Consider the following 27401-nt stretch of genomic DNA (forward strand, 5'->3'; position numbering starts at 1 on the left):
AAATTTCCAGTTGTTTCATTATCTAATCTTTTGGAAAAATAAGCAGGCTCTTTATGTTTAATCATAAGTACACATAAATATCATGGAGTATGTGGAAATGCCAAGTACACTGAATAATAGCAAGCAGCTATTCTCTAAAATCAGGGATTCAATACATGTAGTTGCTTTAACAGTATTTCCCAACCTTTCATATTCTTTTTTTTTTTTTAAGAGAGAGAGAGAAAGAGAGAGAATTTTTTAATAATTATTTTTCAGTTTTCGGTGGACACAACATCTTTATTTTGTTTTTATGTGGTGCTGAGGATCCAACCCAGTGCCCCGCACATGCCAGGCTAGCGAGTTACCGCTTGAGCTACATCCCCAGCCCACCTTTCATATTCTTACCTCTCTTTTTCCTTCGTTCTCGTATTATCTTCTGAGCTATCCTCCTCCAACGGGGCAAAGAACTTAGCAGTTTAAACTTAGACATTATAGAGAGGTCATTGCATACTGCAGGTCTCAATTCATTGAAGAGGAATCTCAAACGTTCAATGACAGGAGCACAGACTTCCTTATAAGAACGGCCCTGTTCTTGATGAGTCTGCAAAGTTAAATGTGAACAAAAAACTTAACAAGTATTTCAGCAACTGAATGCACAGTAAAGGAGAAAGAGAATTAAAATGTATTCACCTTAATGAGTGAGCATTTTGCTTGGTAGACAACTCTACAAACATCCACCACTGATTTAGGCAATGTTCTGTGCTTTACTTGCTCAATACCAAGCGTGCCTGCATGAACTAAAGCTAATGCCACATGACCTGTAAGACATTTAAAAGGAGGGAAGAGCAAAAAAGAATGTGTATTACATGTCAATTGGAAGGTCTCAGTACAGCTAAAATATGTGGAATTGAGCTTCATACCTAAATCTTCATGTTTTAAGAGGCAACATAATAGCAAACGGCCAACCTCTTCCACAGGATGTTCAGGAGGAAAGGTAATGGGTGTGGTCAAGTGGCACTGCCTACAGTACCTTTCAATTTGACACAGAAAGTCCTGCAACAGAAATGGCCAGAGAAAACTTCAGAGCTACCCAGTGAATCTTCATAAATCCTAGTGGGCCACAGCTTCTGATGTATTTGCAATCAGTAATGAATGCTCTCAAACCTTGATGACACATGAACAGAACCAGTTTCTTACCTCAAAATACTTTCAATAATACACAAAAACTGTGCTATTCATAAAGGCATGAAAGTATTCATACATCAAAGTTCTCAGAATACTGAGTCAGAAGTTGGGGAAGGTCTGGCTTACTTTCACATTGTGGTCCTGGATGTTATTGTCTGCAATGGCTTGCAGGAATGCCTGGGAATGGTCACCAAGAGCCCGTCTGTGAGAACAGAGTCGGGATTTGCTGGCAGGTGTGCCCCCAGGAGAGCTGCAGTGGTCCTCATCTTTCTCCTCATTGTAGCTATAGTGGATCTGGCTGGTCTGTAAACCTCCAGAGAAAATGGATGACTGAAGCCACTCTAGAAAATGCAGGAGCAAGTATTAAAAAAGGAACTTGATTGCACTCTTCAGAAACAAACAAACAGGGGCTGGGGTTGTGGCTCAGTGGCAGAGCACTTGGCGAGCACAGGCGAGGCACTGGGTTGGATTCTCAACAGCACATAAAAATGAATAAATAAAATAAAGGTATTGTGTCCAACTACGACTAAAAAAATTTAAAACAAACAAAAACCACTGAACTGAATGCTCAATTTAGGTGAAATTCAGCATCAGGTATAAGAAAGAATCAATCCCCAGTACCAAAAAATAAATAAACCTGAGCCTAACACCTAAATTTTTTTCTGACCTCTTGTCTTGCCATGTTATCAATGCTGAGTATGCAGACAAGGGGAAGAGCATAGCTGAACACTATCTATAAAGAACATCCTTAGGGTAGGCTAATATTATTAGAGTATTTATAAGGTAATAAGAACAAGAGAATATTTTAAAACAACACAAAACTTTGAAAAGGAAAGATCTTAGAGATGGGAGACCAAATGAAGTGGAAAGAAGAACCTGTGTGCAGTACAAGATACAGAAATGACAGGTTCAACAAGAATATGCCATCTGTTAGAGCCAACAGGAATATTAACTATAACTTTTATGACAAAGGGAAGAAAATATACCCAAAAAGAGTCAGAATATATATCACTATGGATTTTTATTAATGATTTAGGTTAACAGAGTATTGTTTCAAACACACAGTCAAATCTGAGAAGCACTCAGAATTCTTTCACTGAACATTTAGATTTAGAGCATTCAGGAGCATCCCCTCAAATGACTGAATTAACTATTATAAAACACAAATCTGATCCTGACTCTCCATGGCTCTATTCAGAACACTGGGAACGCCTCTTTATCCCTCAAAGATATGCTTCAGATCTGATTCTGCAGTGGATTCAGCCCCCATCCACCAGGGCCCATAGCACTATTTACTCTTTCTACCTTGGAGTTTCCCATTCTCACTCTCTGGTGATTTGTGGGAAATTCATCCTCCTCTATTATGACCTGTGTGATGGAGGAATGCAGGCAAGCACAGTGAGAGCATGAGCCCAAAGGACTGCTCCACAGGAGACCAAGTAGACACCAAGGTCATCCTCAACAGATGTCCATTCTGACAAAAAGCTAGTGACCCCATCCTTCTCAACAGTGACCCTTATGATCTGTGTTTCTCCCCAGAATCTCCCACATCTAGTTCCAGGACTGGTGCCACTGTGGAACCTTTCTTCAGCAGAAGCACTTCTAAATGCCTCCATATTATCATTTTCCACCCTGTTTTCTGACCCACTTAGCAAGTTGGCTCAACATCAAACAAGCAGCTGAGAGTGGAAGCATATCCTATCCATCTCTGCATTCCTAATGCCCAGCATGGTAACTGATATGAACAATTAACATATACTTGCTGGAAGGACAGGTGCACAGAGGAGAAATATACAACTACATGGGAAAAAAAAGGTTAATTCCATCATTGGAGATACAGAGAAATTTCAATATCTCCAATGATGGGATTAACCTCGATATTTTAGATGTTGCAGAAGCTGTCAATCCAAAATGTATCTGACTTAAGTCTGGTAAAAATGCAATTCTTAAACAGAAGGCTATTCCTAATAGGAACAGCCAATCCACACCGTGCAATTTAGAGATACTGGTTATATTGGACCCATTTGCCATGTGCAATACATGAGACTAGTCAGAAGACAGACATTCCTGCACACTAGCTAGTTTTCCTGAGGCCATAGACCATAAGACAAAGGAAAGCTGTACCTAACTAACTGGTGGAATCTCATTACCCTTATTATTTTTCATCAGCAACAGCTGATTTTTACCCCTCTCCTATCCTTAATGACACTGATGGCTCAACTAAAATAAAATAATCTGATTGGTTAGCAGAAAACAAAGTTTTTCTTACTGGCACATTCAACCTCCACAGGAGACAGCGGTGTGCTCATTGCTAAATAGGAAGCATGTAATCCAAGAAGGAGGCCCAGATTCCTCTCTGTGTCTATCAGTGGTGAAGAAAGACTTCCCAGATCTGGTATGGTAACCACTTCTTGGTCAGGCTGGAAAAAATTTAATTTCAACATCAGTCTGAGAAAACAAGATTAATTTAAAACATAAAACCTAAAAGAACAATAGTTTATGTACTCAACACATTCCTGAGCCATGAAGAGGGCAACTGGATGTTCAGGGCACCCTGTTCCTATTTTCTACAATGATTTTAATACCACTAAGCTCAAGTAACTAGATACCACAAAAAACCCACACATCCTAGAAAGCAGACAACAGACACACCAATCTATGGGGAGGTGGGGGAAGAAGTACAGATAAACAATTTAGCAAGAATATCCCTTAGGAAATTAAATAGAGTTTCCACAGTGATTATATACAATGCTTCAGAAAACAGTGAATTGATATGTGCATAAAGAACTCAATGAGAAACAAAATATATAAGTGTTACTACAGGTTAGTAAATTGTGACCACTCGTGGAGGAAATACTTAATTCTAATAAAAAGCAAACTCATTAAAAAAGAATTTATTTTTATTTCATGTAAAAATAATCTTAAATTTTTCCAGTCACATCAGACAGTTTATAGTTTTCCCTTTCATAAAATGCTTTAAGCCCTACCCTACAATATTTACTGAATTTTATTAAATCTGGAAAGCCAATCCCAATATATAAAGTCCAATCCTCAGAAATCTATGGGAAAGACCTACTTCTATCCTATAGAATTATGCTCCTACAGTTCTTCCCCAAAATTACATAACTCAGTATATTAAACCATTCCAAATTTCTACCTAAGTTTACACAACAAAATTTTAAAGATCAAAAGTTAAACTCCTTTTTTGTGGAATAGTGTCTATATTTCTTACACATTGACAACTTTAAAAATAATTTTTCAGGGCTGGGGTTGTAGCTTAGTGGTAGAGTACTTGCTTAGCTTGTGTGAGATACTGGGTTCAATACTTAGCACCACATAATAAATAAATAAATAATATGAAGGAATGTGTTCATCTACAACTTAAAAAAAATTTTAAAGTTTTCAAAACCAACAGATCATAAATCTTAAGTGTAATTTCATTTATAAAAAACTTCTAACCAATCTTCATGTTTATCACTCAACTCCCCCAGAGGGCCCAAATATGAGTACTTCTGACTAAAACTCATTCTATCACAAACACACAGAGGGCCTCCCCAGACGTCCCCCCATCACTCCTGGAAGGTCTCACCTCCAAATACTGGCCAACACAGAAAGCATGCATTGATTCCCGTGTGTCTTCAAACTGCAAAGCAGCTTCTAAAGCTACCACTGGGTCTTCACCTACAAACTGAGCTGAAACAAAAAGGAAAGGAGCACATGATTTCAATGCAATGTGCCTAGACAGCTATATAGAAATAACAAGCAGATTAACACGAAAGTGAGGGTTACGGAGCATAATTCTCTCTCACTCTCTCCCAGGACTGCCTGGACCAAAAGAGAAAATGGGAACAAATTCCAGTAAGTATTGGAACAAAATGATAATGCACAGAACTTCTTCAAGTGGGCCTGATTTTTAGATAAACACTAAAAATCACAGATAAATAAAAATATGTAGAGGCTGAAGAACAGAAGAGATCACTTATAAGCTGATCCCTCTGCTTAAAATAACACGTTATTAACTTTTAACCATGAAAGACAAAAAAAACATACAGCCTTACCAAGAATACTATTTCCTGTTAATGACTGTGTCTGGAAGTCCTTTATGTCATACACCTTCCCATCAATAACAGTCCAGAAGCCTCCATCTTTATTGTGGTTCTCCAAATCAGCTTTGCGTATAAGTGTCACTTCCTCATTATTTCTACAGTTCTGACCTGTAAAAAATGACTCTGCATATACAGAAACCAAAAATCAATCAATAGATCAACAGTCAAATGGAAAACCAAACAGAAAAAATAGAAATTTTAAAATTTACAATTGTAATAGGAGAATAACTTACTTTCTATAACTAATACTACAAACAAATTCTATTAAATACAGAATGATATTTTTAAAAACTTACTCAGCAGGGGTATCAAATCTGGCTATGTGCCAGGCCACAGAGGAAATCTCAACTGATTTCAAAGACAAAATTAAGAGCCTGTACTGGCTATAACATAGTTAAAACTAGAAACTGGTAAAAAAAAAAAAAAATTGTCCACATATTTGAAAATTATAAAATATACTTCTAAGTAACCCAAAATTCTAAGAAAATAATGGCTATGGAAATTAGAAAATGGCTATGGAAATTAGAAAATAAGTGATAATGAAAATATTATCAATCAAATCTTGGAATAAATAGCTAAAGGTATACTTGAGGAAGGATATTTACATTTAAATCTATATTTTAGAAAAAAATAAAATCTAAAATTTACTTTTGAGTTAATAAACATCAAATTAATACAATTCTACTGATTGATAATGGCACTCAAAAAAAGTAAAATCTGATTGGTCACCTTTGAAAATGCTAGGACACCAATTCAGTATTATTAAAAAATGGTTGGGTCAGGGGGAATCAAACTTGGATCATATCCATCCTATACAAATTATACCTAAAGTTAACCAAACAGCTGAGAGCAAAGCTGTCAGGGCTGACAGTGGGGGAAATAAAAAGTTAGTCTTGAGTGGGTAAAGAGTTTGTTGGGGAAAATGAAAAAAATGCTACAGATGAATAATATTATTGCATAACAATGTGAATATACGCAATGCCACTGAAGTGTGCGCTTAAAAATGATTAAAATGAGCCAGGCCCAGTGGCACACACCTGCAATCCTATCTGAGACAGAAGGATTATAAATTCAAAGCCAGCCTCAGCAACTCTGGTGAGCAAATCAGAGAGACCCAATTTCAAAATAAAGAACAAAAAAGGTCTGGGGATGTGGCTCAGTGGTTAAGTGCCCCTGGGTTCAATCTCCAATACCAAAAAAATTTTAAAAATTTTTAAATGGTTAAAATGGTCAGATGTGGGGATGCATGCTTGGAATCTCAGGTACTTGGGAGGCTCAGGCAGGAGGATTGAAACTTCAAGGCCAGCCTGGGCAACTTAGAGAAACCCTATCTCAAAACTGAAAAAAGGCTGAGGATGTAGCTCAGTGGTAAAGTGTCCTGGGTTCAATTCTCAATTCACTTGCACATGTGCAAGCGCGCAAGCACACACACACACACACACACACACACACACACACACACACACACAATTAAAACAGTAAATTTTAAGTTACACATATTTTATTGCAATTTAAAAAATAAGTTTAATTCCACCCCATCCCTGACCACTAAAAAAGAATGTTCACAAAGAAAACTACAGGCCAAGATAATTATATGGCAAATTCTACCAATCTAATACACACCCTTCCAAGAAAACAAGAAGAAAGAACATTCTCCAACTCCCTCTACAAGACGAGCATAATCTTGGTAAATCAAAACCTAAATGTCTATTGTTTTTCTGTTCTCAGATCGATAAACTACTTTCTCCCCTGCCTAGCTAACATTCTCAGATAAACAGATTGTCAAGAAGTGCTAAAAGCATGGGAGCTGCCCTCTTCCTGCATTACAGCTTCTTAGAACAAAGGGGTACTACGGTTATCAATAACTTATATGGTATTTCAAGAAAAAAAAATAACAGGCCATTGAAAAAATTATAAGGAAAATGGCAAACATAGATGCAAAGAAATTCAGAAATATTACAAACACAGATGTAAAAAGTCTTTAAAAAATAGCAAACTAAGATCAGCAATAAATATTTATATGACCAATATTATAACCAAGATAGTTTCATTCCAAAAATAGAAGAGTGATTTAATGTTTGACACATTAATAGAAAAAGGAAACTTTAAAGATCATCCTGATTTACAAAAAAATGCTTGACAAAATTTCACATCCAATCATAAATGAAACTTCATCACAAAACAAAAGCAAAAGGAAACATCTTTAATATTAAAAAAATGTACAAAAAGAATCCTACAACAAACATTGTATGCCATGTGTGAAAATGAAAAGCATTTTCTCTAGAAAACTGCCTTGTTTCCTAGTAGAAATAAAACAAGGATGCATAGTGCCAACATTTCTACTTGACAATTTATCTAAGGGCCTGGCAAGTGCAGTCAGTCAAGAAGAAAAGAGCTGTAAGTGACAACAGACACAGGTACAGTCACTTGACCCAGACCAAGGTAGCACTCGAGAAAAGTGACCAAGAACAAGCCTTTCACCCAAAAGTGCTTGCACAATAAACCCTATCTCAAAACTTCCACAAAACCCAACTCTAAATGTGCTATGACTCCAAATGTGAAAGTTAGTATGCTAAAACTTGTAAATATAATATGTAAGAAGATGTGGGTAGAGAAAAGACTTCTTAGAGCACAAAATGAACAACCATAAAAAGATTAACAAGTTGGATTTCTTAAAATTAAACTTCCATTCATCCAAAAACACCATAAAAGTAGATGAATGGATAAAGAAAATGTGGTATATATACTCAATATACATACTAATGAAATATTAGTCAGGATTAAGAGAATAAAATTGTGGCATTTGCAGGCAAATGGATACAGTTGGAGAATATAATGCTAAGTGAAGTTAGCCAATCCCAAAAAACCAAATGTGGAATATTTTCTCTGATTTAAGGCTGTTGACTCATAATGTGGTGTTGGGGAGGAGGGGGCGCCATGGGAGGATTAGATAAACTCTAGATAAGGCAAAGGGGAAAGGGGGGAGGAGGCAAGGGGAAAGGAAAGATAGTGAAATGAGATGGACATTATTACCCTAAGTACATGTATGAAGACACAAAGGATGTGACTCTACTTTGTGTACAAGAAGAGATATGAAAAATTGTGCTCTATGTGTAATATGAATTGTAATACATTCTGCTGTCATATATAACAAATTAAAATTTTTAAAAAATGAAAAAAACATAAAAAGATCAAAAAGAAAAATATATGCAAGAAAGAGAGCCAAAAGCTTATATCCAAATGTACAATAACACTATGAAATATTAAAAAAGAGAAACAGCCAGATAGAAAAATGGGTTGAAAGCTTAAGCTGACACCTCACAAAACAGAACATTCAATTGGTTAACACAACACATATATAAAGGTATTAACCCTTATTAATAATCAGGAAAATGCTTCTGAACATACAGCAAAGATACCAGTGCACACCCTCCAGAATGCCTAAAACAGGAAGCACTGACAATGCCAGGTCTGGGTGTGGAGGTGGAACTGCAAGAATCCTCATGCTTTGCAATATAGATGAACATGGGCATAACTATAGGAAACTGGCAATCTACAGTAAAGCCTCCTCTACAAACCAACAATTCTACCAAGCAACAAACATGTCTAAACCAATTTTTATCAACTATAACCTAAACCTGGAAACAACTTATATTTCCATCAATAAGTAGAATGAATTAATTGTGGTATACTCAAAGATACACTACATATAGCAATAAAAGTGAAAAAATTAAATGGCATGATGAAGCTCAGGAACTAAATGCTGAGGCAAAAATCAGACACCAGTGGACATGTACTGTAAAATTCCATATATATGAACTCCAAGAACACACAAAATTAAAACTACGTTGTTCAAGAACACAAGCTTAGATAATAAAATGATCCTAAGAAATAAGGGGACAATGCCCCCCCTACCTGGAGAGAGACATGGTATAGGGAGACAAGGCAGTGTTTGGCTGAGTCCTGCCATGTTCCACATTTAGCCTGCATGGATATAACTTAGTTTTCCCTACTTTTGTGTTATATTTCATAATTTTTAAAAAGTCTTTAAAATTAGTAAAATGCTGATCAAATTAAATGCCCTCAGTCATATTAACTATAGAGACAAAAATAACATGACAATTTAAGTTCACTCCTAAACAAAAGCAAACAAATGCTGAAAGTAAAATTGTATCAAAAGTAAAAAACTATATTTGATAATCCTAAGGCTGTTTTCCTTGGCAAACTGCCATCTCTTGTTTTAAGTTCCTATGTGGTAAAAATGAGGGTCTAAAACATAAGAGGAAAAAGCCCATTCAGCTGGAGCTTTCATTTTTTAGGAACCATGATTTAGATTAATTCTGAATCCAAGAAACAAGAACTATGGATGGTGACTTACATTTTAAAAAATGCCAAAGCTCTAGCTTTGGGACATCGAGGTTTCACTTTAATTTGGAATGCACTACAGACAGTGTCTACAAGAAAGCACTCATTGAAGCCAAATAACACCAATGACTTTGGGATGGGAAAGTCAGCCCAGACCAATTCCTGCCTCCTGAGCTGCACCAAGTCTAACCACCTCAACAGTATCTGCTGGAGACACCTTCCAGGAAAGGGCTTTCCAGTACTTTCTAAGTAGTCAATTTTAGGACTTAACAACAATTACTAATACAAGAGACTTCCTTAAATCAAACCCAAATCTCTCCCGATTTAGATTATCTTCATTTTCCACCACCACTGCCATCAGTGGAAATGGCAAATAATTGGTCTTCCTTTGTAAAATGTAACAGAAAGACAAGAAGGAATTAGATAAAGTTTTCCTCAGTGAAAGTCCTAAGTTAAGATGCCATACCCATTATGCCAGGCCAGGCTAACTCTTCATGATCATCCCGTTCCTTTCCTGGAGCCAAGTGGTTGAAGCGATCCAGGTGTTCCAACAGGCCACCCAGAAGAGGAACAGCTCCAGCCTCTTGCATGAGACCAGCATTTTTACTGAGAAGAAGCACTATAGAAACTACTAGTTCTGGAAGGAGAACACCTATATTTAAAAAGAAATTTAAAAGGCATTAAAATTTAAAGTGCATATCCTATAAAAGCTATGCAAAACCTTACTCTATGTTTAAATTATAAGTCATAAAATAAGGAATGCATGTCTTTTCTGTAGGATTATTTTATCTTTTATTTTGAAAGAGGGATATAGCTACCAAAAAGAACCCTCAAAGTTGAATTTTTTTTCAAAAAAAAGTTTCAAACACAGAATTACGAACTATAGTCTTTCATTCAAAGAAGTAAATGTTTAACACTATGTTCTACCATCAGAAAAAGAGGGACTCAAAAATAATGTTCTAACCTTATTTAAAAAAAAAACATTAAAAAACACTAGGCAATTTCAGAATGTATTATGATTTTGAAGGGGGCAACCAATTTTTATGTTGCCCAAATAAAATTAAACAATTACCACTGAGCTCATTATTGAAGTGTTAAAGTGATGTTATAAATCTAAACCACCAATTATATTTAAAGGGTTATGATTCCCCTATCAGATGGCTTAACACAACAAATTGCCAAAAGCTGAAAAAAAAAAAAAAAAAAGACAAGAGGACCAGAAAATTTATACAATAAATACATGCAATTTTATCTGGAAAAGATACATTTTAGCGTTCAACAATCTCCTAAAATAAACATTTGCCCAGAGGCAGAAGTAAGATAGATACCTGTGAAGTCCCCTTCTACAATGCAAGCCACCTCTGCAAAGTGTCGCCAGCTAGTAGAAGCAATGCTAGCTGCCACAGGCAGTATATCACCAATGTGTGTGCACAGAAGAGCTGTGTACTTTTTCAGCAAGGAGCCAACACCCATTAACTCAGGACCTTGAAGAAAGATTTCGAAATTTTCACTATTAAAAATTTACTCTGCAAACAAACTACTCTACTATTTTACTCTCAAGTTTGTATTTTTTACCTGAAATAATTTTCCCAAACAGGAGTCTATGAACCCTTACTCCTTGGCTTGGTTTGGTTTTCTTGTTTTGGTTTGGTTTGGTTTTTGGTTTCTGTGATACTGGGAAGCAAACTCAGGACTTTATGCAAGCTAGGTAAGCACTCTATCACTGAGCTACATCCCCAATCCTTCCTTCCTTCCTTCCTTCCTTCCTTTCTTCCTTTCTTCCTTCCTTCCTTCCTTCACTTATTTAATTAGTTAGTTAAGTCAGTTAGTTAGATAGTTTTAAGTTTTGAAACAGTATCTCAGTAAGTTCCTTGACTCTTTTTATGTCATATAACATGAGGGACAATGAATCTGATTATGTTAAATTTTATACTCTATACCACAAAATGCCTAGAAATTTGAGTTTATAAATACTAAAGTCATAATTTATTTTTATATCTAATACAAAAATGTTTGTTTTCCTAAGGCTTGTAAATTATTCTCAATGAACAAAGCTAGGCATTTTTCAGTCTCATTAGAACCTTCAACTTTCTGCCTACATGGTTATTAATAGCTTTTGAGTCCTTGTGGTTTTGCCTACAAGATAGTCATCTCTTTCAGATCATAAATCTACATATTTCCATCACTGACACTGCCTAACTCCTTTCAGAAAGTAACTAAGTTATAAAAATATTAGCAAAAGCAGTACATCTTTCTAACCCTGGCAGAGAGGCACCATGTCCCATAGCATTTACGCATCATCCTGTTGTCATCCTCAGGGATTACCCCAATTCTGCAGACGAGAAATCTTTAAACCCAAGAGACTTAATTCAAAGTCTAACAGCTATTAATTATCCAGAGCTATCCCTGAAACTCAGTCCTCCTCCCACTACACCCAGCTGTCTTCCCTGTGTGGCATATGGACAGTCATTCTGTCACTATTCAATTCCCATGTCATGTCAGTCACCAAAGTTTGACAAAATGTGAAACACATCTGACAAATCTTTTGTAAGAATAAACTGAACACAAAGGCATCTATGTATTATGTCTAAAGAATTTAAATGTTAAGACAATGAAATAAAATATATTGATCAGTCTGACACAAAAACATTAGGTCAAAGAAAGTAGATGCAAAATGAAGGCACCAAAATGGGTGCATTTTATAGTATGAGAATAACATATCTGCACATACAGAACAAGCATGTCAAAAGCCTAAATTTAAAAAGCCTAAAAGACACAAAGATTCTTTCACATTTTAAGCAACTTACTAGAAATATCTGAGGTTTGACCAATACTTTCTCCTGGATAAAGTTTACTGATAAGTAAACGTTGAAAACGCAGTAACAAATCCAATGAAGCAGATCGTTCACGACTGTGTTGCTCAAAGTCCAGACACGATGAAATTCGACGAGCAACATCTTTCAATCTGGCTACAGTCTGAGAAGCAATGTTTCTATGCAGAGGAAAAAAAGGTTTGCAAATTAAACAAATTATTTATGTTAAAAAGATGGATGGGGGATAAATCATGACATAAGCTAATATCAGAAGCACAGAACATACATGCAGGTCACCTCCAGCTGGCTACCAACCCCAAATGTGTCAGGTATATCTTTAAGAAGCACAACCTTAGTCAAAACTGAGCACAGGAGCAAAGAAGATTCAAAAGATACAATGCCCCTTTGCTTACCAATGTGCTTCAGAGCTTCGTGGAATGGTCCAATCTGAAAGCAGATCTTACTCAAAAAGGAATACTCCTATACAAACTTTTGGAAGAAAAACTGGCACTTTTTGTTTAAAGCTACATTTCAAATATATAAACATGATCTACTCTTAAAGACAAGACTTGCATTGTGGATGTGTAACTGACTGATTCTGTAATCTGCATTTGGGGTAAAATTGGGAGTTCATAACCCACTTCAATCTAATGTATGAAATATGATATGTCAAGAGCTTTGTAATGTTGTGAACAACCAATAAAAAAATAAAAAATTAAAAAAAAAAAAAAAAAGACAAGACTTGCATGCATTGCTGTTTCTACGTGACCAGCACGGGCAACATGGGGCAGGTCATGTGGAGGGTAATCAGGACACAGAGAATATGAGAAAGGAGACCAAAGTAGGTTCAAACAACTCCAGGGCAGCATAACAGGTGCCCAAAGAACATGGCAGCAAGGAAAGTGGCATTAACTCCAATCCCAAGTAAGCAATGTGAATTGAGCCATGAGCATGAGCCATCAGCAGATGGGGAGAAAGGACAAAGATCATGAGTTTCCAAGAGGTTCCATTAGAAGAACAGTAAAGTTTCTGATTCCATAATGTAGAGTACAAAGGAACAAAGGTGAGGAGAACAAGACACAGAAGCAGGAAGGGGACACTGAAGGTAACAGAGGGCCAGGCTATTAGGACTAGATTCTGCAACACCAAGATACTGAGGTTTTGAAAGGAAAATGACCTCTGCCACAAATGTGTTCAAAGAAGGTAACTCTTAGGACAGGGTGAAAGCAAACTAGAGGGGATGAGGGAGAGGGACCCTGCCACACAGCAACAGTCTCAAGCAATAAGCAAGCTAGGACTCAATCTCTGGTACTGAGAATAAAAAGGACAGAGTAGATTATTGAAGTCAGAATTCAACAGAGGGGAGAACAATTGAAGTAGGGCCTGGTTCCAGGGCTGCCACTGAACCAGGTATATCCCACCAGCCCCATCCAAGCCAAGAGTGTGTGTGGCTAGGCTGTACAATACATTTCACTACCACTGCCACCAAAAGACAGACCTGAGGATCTCTGCATAACACCAAGGTCAAGGACATGCTTTTGGCTTCACTTCTTTAATTCCTAATATGACAGTAGATTTGTTGAGAAGAACTAACAGTGAGACCTGCTCCATGGTTCATACCAGGAAACTGTCAACAGTGTAAATGAGGACAGGAGCAAGAGACAGACATAGTCAGTGGCTAAAAGTCCCACAGCAACTTGACTCACACCCAGACTGCCTATGAAGGAGCAATGCATCATCCTTGTCACACAAAATAAAGATGAGCATGCACTGGGGTTGCCACTGCCATCTGACCTCAACTTTCAACTTCGCTACCCAATAATCTTCCCTAACACTGAAACAGAAGGAACAAGTCTAGAATTTGGCTCTTATGCTATACCTAAAGAAGCAAGATAGTAACAAAATATCATAAATATTTTAACTTATTTCCTTATCATAAAATTTAAAATCTAATTCCAGTAGGGTTCACCAATTTAAAAAACTTTACTGCTCTTTGCTTTTTAATAAAAATGGTACTCTGGGAGCTGAGGATGTGGCTCAGCAATAGAGCACTTGCCTCACACGTGCAAGACCCTGGGTTCAAACCTCAGCACCAAATAAAAAAAATTAAATTAAATAAAGATATTGTATTCAACTACAATTTTAAAAAAATGGTATTCTGTGGCTCTCTGCCAGTGTTAAGAATGAAGAATTATTCTCAAATCTATTCCCAGCTTATTTTTGGCAAGTAGTAATTTCTTCAACCCAAGTTTTCTATACACTAAAGGACATGAAATGTCTCTAAAATCTCTTTCATCTTTAGGCTGAAAGAAATACATATAAATATCCAAATCTACATATAAATATCCTCCACTCACCAACATGCAAGTAAATAAAATTATATCTATCCACACAAATGGAGGGACACATTGTCTATACTTGTGAAGAGCCTGGATCATTGGTGTTCTGTTAATAAAAAGGCTATGAATACATTTTTCTTTTCCAATTCTCTAAAATTTTTATGAGGCAAAATTTACTTCTATACTTAAGTTCTGGTTTCATGCTTCTTAAATAGCAACATTTTTATTATAAATCTGTTGTGGAACCAAAGAAATGTACAGGACCCCAGATGCCACAGAAATGAAAAACACATACTCAATAGAAAAAAAAATAAAGAAAATGGACTGTGAGGATAGCACAGAACTAGATAAACAACACCAGTAGTGTCGTGTGTATAATTTGAAATCTTCTATTAGTCATATTAATAAAAGTAAAAAGGAACATGAAATTAATTTTAATAATATATTTATTCCATGTTATGATTTGGTTAAGTATCCCTGAATGTTCCGTGTGTTGAAGACTTGGTGCTCAGTTTAGTGCTAATAGGAAGTGGTGGAACTCATAAGAGATGGGATCTAATGGAAGGAAGTTAGCTCATTGGAGACATGCCCTTGAAGAAGATATCAAAACCCTGGCCCTTCCCTCTCTCTTTCTCTTTGCTTCCCGGTCATCACGAAATGAGTAGCATCTCTGCCACATGCTCCTTCAATGACATACCACCTCACTATAGGCCCAAAAGTAAGAGAGTCAACAAACTGTGGACTGAAACAATGACCTTCTTTCCTTATAAATTGTCTCAAATATTTTGTCACTGTAATGGAAAGCTAGCACATCCCAACATGTTAAAAATGGCATTTCAACATGAATTAATGTAAGAAAAAAACTATAGACCTATTTTACAATGCTTTGTGTTTTTGTTTTTGTTTTTTCATAGTAAGTCTTCAGGAGCCATTGGAGCTAACCTATGTAGCATCTCAATTTGGACAATTAGATTTTCATTTAAAATACCTGGTCCACACTTGATTCATAAAATGTATAGTTAGAAAAAGTAGATACATATGATTACTATCCCAAATAGACTTAAAAGTTCTGAAAAAGGAATAAATTTTTAAATTTTTAATTTTACTTTTAATTAATAAAAGGTAAACAGATAAGATATTCAGCCACAATGGACACATTTCAAATGCTAATCAACTGTGGTGAATGACAGCCAAACTGGACAGTAGAGGGCTAGCCAAACCAGTTTCTGCAGGTCCAATGAATACTCTTGAATACACAAGAGAGAAGAAACACTGGTCTCCCCTTAGAGAACAAGAGATCCACAATAGGAAACTAGCACTAGCCCTCTGCCAGGGACATCAATGGCCCATGACACACACATCTCCTCAGTAAAGAAAGAGGCATTCACCAACTTAGCACTTCTGGAAAAAAATTTTGCTTTAAAACTTCTGCATAAAACTTTGTATCTTAACTACCAAGCACTTAAACACCCATTTTATCATCTGATCCTGAATTAACTCTGAAAGTAAACACAGCTCTTATTCTTACTCCCACATTACCATGCTGCACAGAGGTTCACCTGCCAAGTTTACAAGTAGTTATAACTAAAATTTTCTAAGAACAAAGCCCAAGATATTTCTATTACCACAAACTATGTACAGTCAATTCTCTATTTTAATTTGTTAAATTAAAAGGTCAGAATGTAGAGAATGCTGATGAAAGAAAATGAGAAAAAACTTCAGAAAAAACATTTTTCAAAAAAATGTTTACTAAAACCGAAGAAACACTAGAACTAAAACTTCCTCTTTCAAAATGTCACTACATGCCCACTAAATTCTACTGTAGGGATCAAGCCAAAGGAACCCCTCCTCTGAGAATAGGTAGGCAGAGCAGCAGCCACTGCCTGGGTCTCTGCTGTGCACTCAGCTGCCTTATCCAACACACTTCGGGGTCTACTTTCTCTGGAAGCAGAAAATATAATAAACTAGGAATCTAAGTTCATGTATAGCAAAGTTTTACTAAATACAGGTACAATCTATTTTTCACTTTCTAACAAATCCCTTTTATAAATCATGTTGATTTTTTTGTTCTTTTAAATCACCTTTTTTAGCCAACTCTGTCTGACCACTTTGGCTCTTTCCAAGATTAGCCTCTTCTAACAGTCTGAATCTCTTCCTGGTCTAGCCTTCCAAAATAATATTCACCACTTTCATTTACTTTGTTTTTAAAAATTGTCTTACGAAATAATATACACAAATCTATAATTTACAAAATTAGGCAGGATACAACAAATTTTTAAAAACAAATCTTATCATGACAGTCTCAAATGCATCTAACCATTGTCAATGCAGATATGACTCTTTTTATGTGTTTACTGCACACTTCAAGTTCTCTTCCATAAAAATCCTTAGAATCTCCTCATACTCTCCAACCTCTCCTCTCATCTATATTTATAAGTCTGTTCTTTACCCTCAAATCGACACTAGGTAATTTTCAGAAAAATTTTCAGCAAACAAATTCTTAAAATCTTAGTACTAGAGTTCACTAAATTACATGAAAATGATAACTAATTAAAACATTATGCAGCTAATATTATTTACCTAAGAAGCTGCTGTATGAGCTGAACCAGAGGCAAACACTGTTTGCCAGAAGATTCATAGATCCCTGTGTTAATAAGGTCTTTGTCCAACGGAGTCCTACTTCTATGGAATGTTGAGGCATTTGCTTCCTGTTCATCAATTTCTTTTTCCTTCTGTGCTTCTTTTTTGGCTTCAATATCCTGTAACTCATGAAACAAAAATTAATGACCAATGATCTCATTAGTAGGCATGGAGGAATGCTAGGCTGATCCCTGACTCCACTGTCCAGCTATCCCAGCCTCTGTGAGGAAATGCACACATTTGGTGACACTGGCACACACACCTCATCAGAAATCCCATTCGGTTGCTCAGTTTAAGTAAAATCTCCTAGAATTCCCATATATGCTGGTTCAAATGTAAATGATAAAGCCACTCAGGGAAACTATAAACACAGGCTCACCCTAGGACCTAGCAAAATTCACTCCAAAGTTTTTAACCAAGGGGAAAACATATGTTCACTAAAGAACTTGTACTAGCATGATTACAGAGGCTTTACATAATCAAAAACCAAAAAAAATCAAATGTCCTTCAATAGAAGAATGAATAAGCCAACAGTAATGGAATATTTCTCAATAATAAAAACAAACACCAATACATGCAATGATATGGATGGATTTGAGGCAAAACAAAGAAGACACAGAAGAGGAAAGAATCTACTATATGATTCTATTTCCTACTACATGATTCTATTTATGTGACATTCAGAACAGGCAGAATTCATCTAAGCTAAGGGGCAGGGAGTGTCCTAACTGAAAGTGTAAATGGGCAAAGATCTTTCTGAGTGATGGAAATGATCTATGTGATGAAGGAGTAGCTGTCAATTTCACTAAAACAGACCCAAGTGAGAGCACTTTTTCACACTTAAATAATGGTTTATTTGTTTTCAATTAGAAGAAAGATAAGAATTTTATGTTAAGAAAATACTTAAATGTGACTAAAAATTTTGTGTTTCACTTCCTCCAACAATTCTGCAATAGGTCATGATTTCTATACTTGTGAGTACAGTAGTGTAAACCCCAGCTCACTATCAGGTAAAATTGCCCTGTTAGCTACCATGCATTCCAAGAGCTGTACCTGGATTTCTGCAGTAATTGCTGCATTTAAGGCTGACTCTAATCCTCCATCAGCCATCAAGCTGCCCACAAGCAGATCAATCATGAATCGACGACCTGGACTTATATTCACTTCATTGCCTGAAACTAGAAAAGGAAATTGTTTTTTCTGCGACTTTAAGTAAAATCCCCTTCTAAACCCCTATCTGAACTCCCCTAACCCTCCCTATTCCTCACCCAAGCCCATGCCTTGCCCAGGCACACCTGCACAGGGCAGGAGAGCAGAGAGCGCCCGGGCCCGCTCCTCAGCTGTGGGCAGTAGCACAGACCAGCCACTCTGCAGCACAGCCTGGGCAGCTGACTGCACGGTGCTCAGCACACCCGCACTGCTTGCCAGGGTCACCACAGTCTGCTTCAGGCTGTTCAAAAGGACACTGCCCAGACCTAAACCAAGGAATTCCGGATCAACCTGGTGACTAATGGCAGCATGCAACTGAAAGGAGAGAAACAATTTTTACTTAGAATGCTTAAAAGGAAACAGATTTCAAAATCTTATTATATACCAAATAAAACCCAATCTAAAGTATTATTTAAATAAACAAAATTAACTTTTCAATATAGGCTGGGTATCCCTTAGCCAAAACGCTTAGGACCTGAAGTATTTTGGACCTGGGTGTTTTCAATTGTATGATATTTACATATTTACATGAGCTGTATTGAGGATGGGACCTGAATCTAAATATAAAAATTGAAAATTAGGTTTCATATATATCTTATACACATAATCTGAAAGTAATTTTTACAATATTTTTAATGCTTATGCATAAAACAAAGTTTGCACACAATGAAGTTTCCACTTATGGCATCATGTTGACACTCAAAAAATTTCAAATTTTGGCGTATACTGAACTTTGAATTTTCAGTTTTGGGATATTCAACCTTAATATGGTTTGTTTGTTTGTTTTTTAAGTTTATGAGAAAATTGCACATTTTCCCCTTTAGACTTTTTTTTTTTTTTTAGAGAGAGAGAATTTTTTTTTTTTTTTGGTAGATGGACACAAAACAATGCCTTTATTTTTTTATGTGGTGCTGAGAATCAAACCTAGGTCCCACCTGTGCTAGGTGAGCACTCTACTGCTGAGCCACAATCCCAGCCCCTATTTAACATGTATTTTTATAAACTGAACTTAAAAAGATTTTGCCCACGACCTAATATAATGGAACAGAACACCTAATAATTAGAACTCTGAAGGTAGAAAGGGTGAGTTTAGGTTTAATGCATCCTTACCAATGAAGGAAGGAAGATAAGTTAATTTTTGTAGACTTGTTTTTTTAAGCTTTAACCATTTTCACTATGAAGAAGTGAAGGCACTGATGTGAGGCATTTCATAAGAATAAATTTTTTAACACAGCTATGCATACATAATAGAAAAACTCAAAAAATCAGCAGAGAATAAACAAATAAACTAACAAAATTCAGATAACCTAAAAACCAAATCCTATTAAATTATCTTAAGAGAGGTTGAAGTAAATATATTTTTTTCAGACTTTCTGCCTCATATATCCTGATGAAAAAAATTATGAATCTCAGCAAAACAGAAATGAGTAGAATCTAGCGGGGAGGGAATGCAAGCAAAAAATGAGAAAATAAATTGGTTATTTAAAAAAAAGACTACATATCTGTGTAATTATAGCCTCCTAAAAGTGATAATCAGAGGGAAGTTAAAAAATAAATATAACATTTAACCAATCCTAAGAAGTATCTTTTTTTTTTTTTTAAGTTTGAACATCTGTAAAATCAGAATGTGTCTTGCAAATTGCAATTGGAAACAATTCTTTCAGAGGCACAAAAAACTAACACTGTGCCTTGGACCTAATATAATGGAACAGAACACCTGATAATCAGAACTCTGAAGGTAGAAAGGGTGAGTTTAGGTTTAATGCATCCTTACCAATGAAGGAAGGAAGGTAAGTTGATTTTTGTAGCTTTTTTTTTTTAAGCTTTAAGCATTTTCACTATGAAGAAGTGAAGGCACTGCTGTGGGGAACTGAGCTTACTGTACAGAGCTTCCACAGTCCAGAGGAGAGATGGCTAGCACTAGTCTCTCAGCTAGGAACCTACTCTCTCTCTCAACCACCTTCTACCTCACCAGTCATTTCTCCATCTACAACAACAGTAAATTCAAGACTATCCCCCACCAACAAATGCCAAGAAGTTCATGGTAGCAGAAATAACACAATCCATACACACTCTTACCTGCATGCAAAGACTGACTTCCAGGATAAACATAAAATGACCAGATCAAATTTTAACATTACTCCATCATAATTACTTCTAAAATGCTTTAAAAGTTTCATGAGCAGTTCACCTAGAGAGCTAAAACCAATGCTCTTCAATATGCACAAACATTCTTATGAATTCCTGCGATACTTATAAAAGAAGCAGAGGCACCTGAAGTCGTAGAAGATTCAGTGTTGCAACAGCCATGCACTCTTTTTCTTGTGGTGGGGGCCAGTCAGAAGTTCCATCCATCCCTTCACTCACTTGCCGCAGCAGGAGATCCAGCTGCTCAAAAGTCATAGAGCAGATGTCCACCACAAAGGGAACACGGAGGCCAATGGACCATTCAGAACATGATGACCAGGCAAAGCTCTATGAAAGAGACAAAAGAACTTAAGATGAATCTACAAATTCAGCTACTGGTCTGTCCTATAGTAAAGATTTACCACTGTACATATAAAGATGCCTTAAATGGGGGCTGGGGCTGTAGCTCAGTGGCAGAGTACTTGCCTAGCATGTGTGAGGCTCTGGGTTCAAATCTCAGTACCACATAAAAATAAATAAATAAAGGTCTTGTGCCCATCTATAACTAAAAATGTTTTTAAATTATAATCTACTCATCTAACTGCCAAATGGATTTGTCCTTTCATTGTTGGTTAGCTCACATATTATCAGTTTCCAATTTCCTCTCCCATTTCACTAACCCTATCTCATTTTGCCATATCAAAAAAAAAAAGGTTTCTAAAAATCTTTTTACTCTCAAAGTTAGTAGTATACACTAGTAGATGGTAATGAGGCCCTCAATCCCCTTAAAATGGTACAACAGTAGCTCTAAGAAGATAATGAAATATTAGGTACATATATACTACCCTCCTAGTGAGAGAGAAAACAAATAATTGTCAAAGATCCAGAAGAACTGAGTAATTCCACCAATACTATCAATGAACTGGATCTGACATTTATAGAGCATTTCACCCCACAAAAACAAAATATATACACTTCTTAAGCAAACACAGAATTTATCCTGAGACCTAAAACAAATTTTAAAAAATTTAAGAGAACTAAAATCATATAGTTTATTCAACCAAACCAGAATTGAACTAGAAATTGATAATAAAATGATAATATGATAAGCTCCAAACACTTTAAAATTAAAACACACAGAGCCAATTTGTCAAAAAACAATTATCAAGAGAAATTAGAAAATAATTTGAAATGAACAAATATAAAAACATAGCAAAATCTGTAGGTGCAGTTAAAGCACTATGTAGAGGAAAATGCTTATATGGTACAAAATAAGAAGGGCCTAAAATCCACAATCTAGGATTCCATTTTAAGTTACCAAAAAAAAAAAAAAAGAAGAAGTGGTGAACCCAATACAAGCTAATGTGAAAAACAAAAAGAGCAGAAAACAATGAAATTAACCGCCCCCCCCCAAAAAAAAGGTGGGGGGAGTGAATGGATGAAACTACAAAAATAGAAAAGATCAACAAAATTAAAAAACCTTAAAAACTAACAAAGAGAAAAGATACAAATTACTAGTATCAGAAATTTAAAAAGAGAAAGAGATATCACTGCAGACCCTGCAGACTTCAAAAGGTTAGTAAAAAAAAAAAAAAAAAAAAATACAAAGGAAAACTTTTTGTACTAAAATTGGACAACCTAAATGAAATGGAACAATTCCTGAGTGCCACAAACCATGAAAATCACCCAAGAACAAATATCTAATCAGGTATTGTGCTTGCACACCTGTAATCCCAGTGACTAAGGAGGTTGAGGCGGGAAATTTGCAAGTTCAAGGCCAACCTCAATTTAGTGAGACCCTATATCAAAACAGAAAATAAAAGGACTGGTGGTAGAGCATCCTTGGGTTCAATTCCCAGTACCTCAAAAATAAATGAATGAGTGAATAAATTAATGATTTACTTCCTTTAAAAATAATGAGTAGGCTGGAGTTGTGGCTCAGCGCTTGCCTAGCACATACAAGGCCCTAGGTTCAATCCTCAGCACCACATAAAAATAAATAAATAAAATAAAGGTATTGTTATGTTTTTAATATTTAAAAACATAATATTTATTTAATATTTAAAAATAAATATTAAAAACATAACAATAATAATGAGCAAGTGAGGTCTATCCCAGTTATATAAGGATGGTTAATACTTGAAAATTAGTATATTCTACTATATAAACAGATTAAAAGAGAGAAAACTATTATTTGAGAAGAAAAGGCATTTGGCAAATTTCAATGTCCATTCAGGATTTTTGAAAACTTCCAAAAAACAAAATAGGAATTAAAGGAAACTGCTTTAATCTGATAAGGCATCCATCAAAAAAAAAAAAAGAAAAAGAAAAAGAAAAGAAAGGAAGCATGAGCCACACCACAGTTAACCTCATAGCTAACAGTGAAAGCCTGAATACTTTTCTTCTATGATCAGAAGTAAGACAAGGATGCCCACTCTTGTCTCTCCTATTTACCATCACATAGAATTTCTGGCCAGTGCAACAAAGTCAGGAAAAGATATAAAAAGCATAGACTAAAAGAAAGAAAACTGTTTCTATATGGAAATAGCATAATTATCAGAGAAAAAAAAAAGCCAAGGAAACTACAGTAAAGCTCACAGAACTAATTTGTGGCTTCGTATATTTGCAGAACATTAGGACCATGCAAAAAGTTATCAATGGTATTTCCATACACTAGCAATGAACAACTGGAAAACAAAATTGTACAAAATACCAAACCAAACTATATACTCAGTACCTGGGCAGGCCCACAGGCAATTCCAACTATGTGCTTGGTATCCAGTCCTGGCAGTGCAGCAGGTTCCGGCTTGGTCACACGCAAGGTGTCAAAGTGCTGGCACTGGTCATTGCTCCCCCAGCTATGCACTTCACTGTCTTCTGTCAAAGCAAGGCAATGGGTGGAGCCTGCAGCCACATCAATCACTTTCTTCCCTATGAGGAAAGAGGGAGACAGTTGCAGCTTCAAACCTGTAGCTTCTGATGCAAAAAAGATATCTGAACCCAGCTATTGAGATTAGAAGGCACTTATAATTAACTTCATCAGGATAATTTCTTTCGATTTTAACATTTTTTAATATTTATTTATTTTACTTGTACACAATATCTTTGTTTTATTTATTTATTTTTTATGTGGTGCTGAGGATCAAACCCAGGGCCTCGCATACAAGTGCTCTACCACTGAGCCACAACCCTAGCACCAAGATAATTTCTTAGTATTAATCATAATTCATTTGCTTTGAGGATGTTATAAAAGCTTTGGGGACTGGAGTTGTAGCTCAGTGGTAGAGCGCTTGCTTAACACATGGGAGGCAATGGGTTTAATCCTGAGCACCACATAAAAATAAATAAATAAAATAAAGGTATTGTGTCCATCTACAACTAAAAATATATATTCTTAAAAAAAAAAAAAAACATAGTTTCTGTTATTTTTTTCGGCTTTAAATTTTTGAGATCCCTAGCCTACAAAGAAACTAATGCTAGGGTATGAAAAGGATCTATTGATTTTTTTTTTCTCCTTACTCAGATTTTCATTAAGAAAGAGACTACTGTGTTTTTGTTTTGTTTTGTTTTGTTTTTTAATGATATGAAGTAATTTACTGAGGACTCCAGTGAACAAATTTAGAATGAAAATTCAAAACTTCACATCCTTAATTTTATGAGATTCATATTAAATATAGTATAAAGACTGCTTTGGTAATTAATTAGGAAGATCACAGGATTGAGTTTGATCCCTTGTCCCTCTGCAATGTTCAAGAATTTTGGTGGATTAGAGAATATACTTAAGAGTGTCACTTCACAGGAAGCTTTTATGAAAACTACTTCTGTGGCCTCTTTTCATCCAACTCTTGTAAGAGACTTCTTGATGGAAAGAATTTGGTTTTTAAACACTCCCTGGCTACCAAACATTCTCACAAATTCTGACAAGTAATTACATAAGTGAAACAAGTGTATCTTTAGTTAATCATTAGATCACATTCTCCAATTCCTTGTATAACTATGCAAAGCACACTATTCAATGGGGAAGTATTCTTAAAAGGATATCTATTTTTCCCTCAAAGTCATAAGATATAAATATTTTAAAACATTTTTGCTATTTAAATACTGTTAAAGGATATTTTTCTTTGTGAGTAAATCTAACATGACCAAAACAAGAAGGGCTTCTGAGAAATGTCAACATATATTTCAGCTGAGAAACTACTACAGTAAGAACGATTCCATCTAAAGAGACCACCACAAGTTAACATCAAAAAAAAAAAAAGTTTTACCAACAATAATTTAAATACTCTCATAGTAAATTATTTCTCTATCTAATAAATGTACTGAGGAAGATATTTTACTAGTAGGGGAATATAAACAAGAGGCAAAGGAAATTCCAATATAGTTCCTTAATATACAATGAATTATATTACTCTACAACGTATCTCAGAACCTTGAAAAATAATAAATACCTTATGAACACGTAAGACTCCTAATGATCAACATATTAAGATGCTTTACAATAAAACTAATGAAGAACTAGCAATCTAATGTCCAACTTTCAAACTCCCTAAATAAGGAAGCAAAAACATAAAAAAAAGAATGAATGAATTAGTGCAGGGATCTATCAAACTCCAATCCTCCAGCAGATGCAGTCTATGGCTTCTTTTTGTGAATAAACTTGGGTGGAAACAGTCAGGCCCAATAACTTAAAATACCTAAAATCTGGCCCTTTAAGAAAAAGGATGCTCACCCCTTAACCAAGCAAATACTACAGGACCCACCTGATGATCCACCACTCACTGAACTCCCCCCTTTTCCATGTTTACTTGTCAATTCACCACTACTGCACCAACTCTCCATTACTATGGAGATCGTCTACCGCCACCAAGGCAAATGGTGTAGAAGTTTTCCCCTTTTAAAAATCCTTTCTAAAATCCAATCACCATAGTTTCCGTAGACATCCACTTCCTTCAGCATACAATCTCTTGTAAGAGTGGCTTAATAGCACTCAAGAGTCTTCCTACAGGGGCTGGAGTTGTAGCTCAGCAGGAGAAGGCTTGCCTAGCACGTGTGAGGCACTGGGTTTGATTCTCAGCACCAGATATAAGTAAATAAAATAAAGCTCTAACAAGAGCTAAAAATTAGGGCTGAGGATGTGGCTCAAGCGGTAGCGCACTCGCCTGGCATGCGTGCGGCCTGGGTTCGATCCTCAGCACCACATACAAACAAAGTTGTATCTGCTGAAATCAAATAAATAAATAAATAAAAGAGCTAAAAAATATTTTTAAAAAAAGGAGCCTTCTGGGCTGGAGTTGTGGCTCAGTGGTAGAGTGCTTGCCTAGCAGGTGTGAGGCACTGGGTTTGATTCTCAGCACCACATAAAAATAAACAAATAGTAATGCAAAAATAAATAAATTTTTTAAAAAAACTAATCCTAAAAAAATTATATTGGGTACCATATATGTATACAAACACAATTTTTGTGAATTAAAGGATTCCTAGAAAGAGAAAAAAAATTAAAATAAATATAAATAAATAAAGGTACTGTGTTCATCTACAATAAAAAAAAAAAAAAAGTCTTCCTACAGATGTTTTCATCCTTTCTGCCCACATTGGCAGATCACTGAAGAGCTACCTGCTCTCATACTTATGCATCTGGGCTCCCACCTATTCCCTCTAACTCCAATGCACACTGGACATCTGTACAACAAAGCATGTAAGATATATGCATCAATGACAAGTTAAATCAGACCACCTGAGGTACATCCAAGCCAACCTCCCACTGTGGCCCCACAACACAACATGTATCCATGGTCTCAGTGGAATCTATAGTTAAGAACATCTGCTGGGGATGTGGCTCAAATGGTAGCACACTCGCCTGGCATGCATGCGGCCCGGATTCGATCCTCAACACCACATACAAACAAAGATGTTGTGTCTGCCGAAAACTAAAAAATAAAGAAAAATTCTCTCTCTCTCTCTCTCTCTCTCTAAAAAAAAAAAAAAAAAGAACATCTGACTTTGCCAAGACAGAAGTCACCCTCACTAAATTCACTGCACTGACAAAGGGGTGCTTACCAAAAAACAAAAACCTCTCCAATATTAGCAAAACTGAGTGGGTTTCAAATTGAATTTGGGAAAACAAGTCTATAATTTAATGTATACAAATCACTTTTCAATTACTACCTACGCTTATCAAGATATTAGTAAAAGTTTCTAATGATAGTCCATTCATGGAATGTCAGGTTAATAAATCTAAAAAGACTTTAAAAGAATATCAAGGAAACTTCCTCAAAGAGTTTTAGAAGTATATATCTGTACTTACCTTGCAGGCCTTCCAACAGTTTGGGATAACGAACATGTTCCTCTGTTCCATGTCCAAGTCTCTGATTGTCACCCTTCCCCCAGGAATAAACTTGGCCATCTTTTGTCAAAGCAATTGAAAACTGACTTCCACAGCGGACTTTGACAACATCCAAGTCTTGAAGCTTTTCAATCAGCTTTGGTGTTTTGCAGCCATCACTACCACCTCTGCCCAATTTCCCATAATCACCATCTCCCCAAGACCATACTTGCCCTAGAAAATACAAATGTATTTAGGTTAAAATAACTGTATATTTCTATGGAAGTTTTTTAATGACTGAAAATAACATAGCACA

General features: G+C 35.9%; 1 protein-coding gene across 6 annotated transcripts in view; it reads right to left on the reverse strand.

Moving 5' to 3' along the window:
• Herc2 (HECT and RLD domain containing E3 ubiquitin protein ligase 2) overlaps window positions 1-27401 on the reverse strand; it is a 202151-nt gene that overhangs the window by 111220 nt on the left and 63530 nt on the right. For 5 of the 6 annotated variants that reach the window (XM_078049112.1, XM_078049114.1, XM_078049113.1 and 2 more), the window contains 16 exons: window positions 27068-27319; window positions 23501-23694; window positions 20911-21111; window positions 18696-18951; window positions 18481-18605; window positions 17368-17546; window positions 12443-12627; window positions 10964-11119; window positions 10102-10287; window positions 5223-5393; window positions 4754-4857; window positions 3434-3584; window positions 1291-1505; window positions 900-1032; window positions 670-797; window positions 385-580 (listed from right to left, as the gene is read on the reverse strand). In XM_078049112.1, the coding sequence (XP_077905238.1) occupies window positions 385-580; window positions 670-797; window positions 900-1032; window positions 1291-1505; window positions 3434-3584; window positions 4754-4857; window positions 5223-5393; window positions 10102-10287; window positions 10964-11119; window positions 12443-12627; window positions 17368-17546; window positions 18481-18605; window positions 18696-18951; window positions 20911-21111; window positions 23501-23694; window positions 27068-27319 (2832 nt within the window). The remainder of the gene's footprint in view (window positions 1-384; window positions 581-669; window positions 798-899; window positions 1033-1290; window positions 1506-3433; window positions 3585-4753; window positions 4858-5222; window positions 5394-10101; window positions 10288-10963; window positions 11120-12442; window positions 12628-17367; window positions 17547-18480; window positions 18606-18695; window positions 18952-20910; window positions 21112-23500; window positions 23695-27067; window positions 27320-27401) is intronic. The other variant, XM_040275531.2, reaches the window with a different exon arrangement.

Source organism: Ictidomys tridecemlineatus, chromosome 5 (assembly GCF_052094955.1).
Source record: "Ictidomys tridecemlineatus isolate mIctTri1 chromosome 5, mIctTri1.hap1, whole genome shotgun sequence".
Lineage (NCBI taxonomy): Eukaryota > Metazoa > Chordata > Mammalia > Rodentia > Sciuridae > Ictidomys > Ictidomys tridecemlineatus.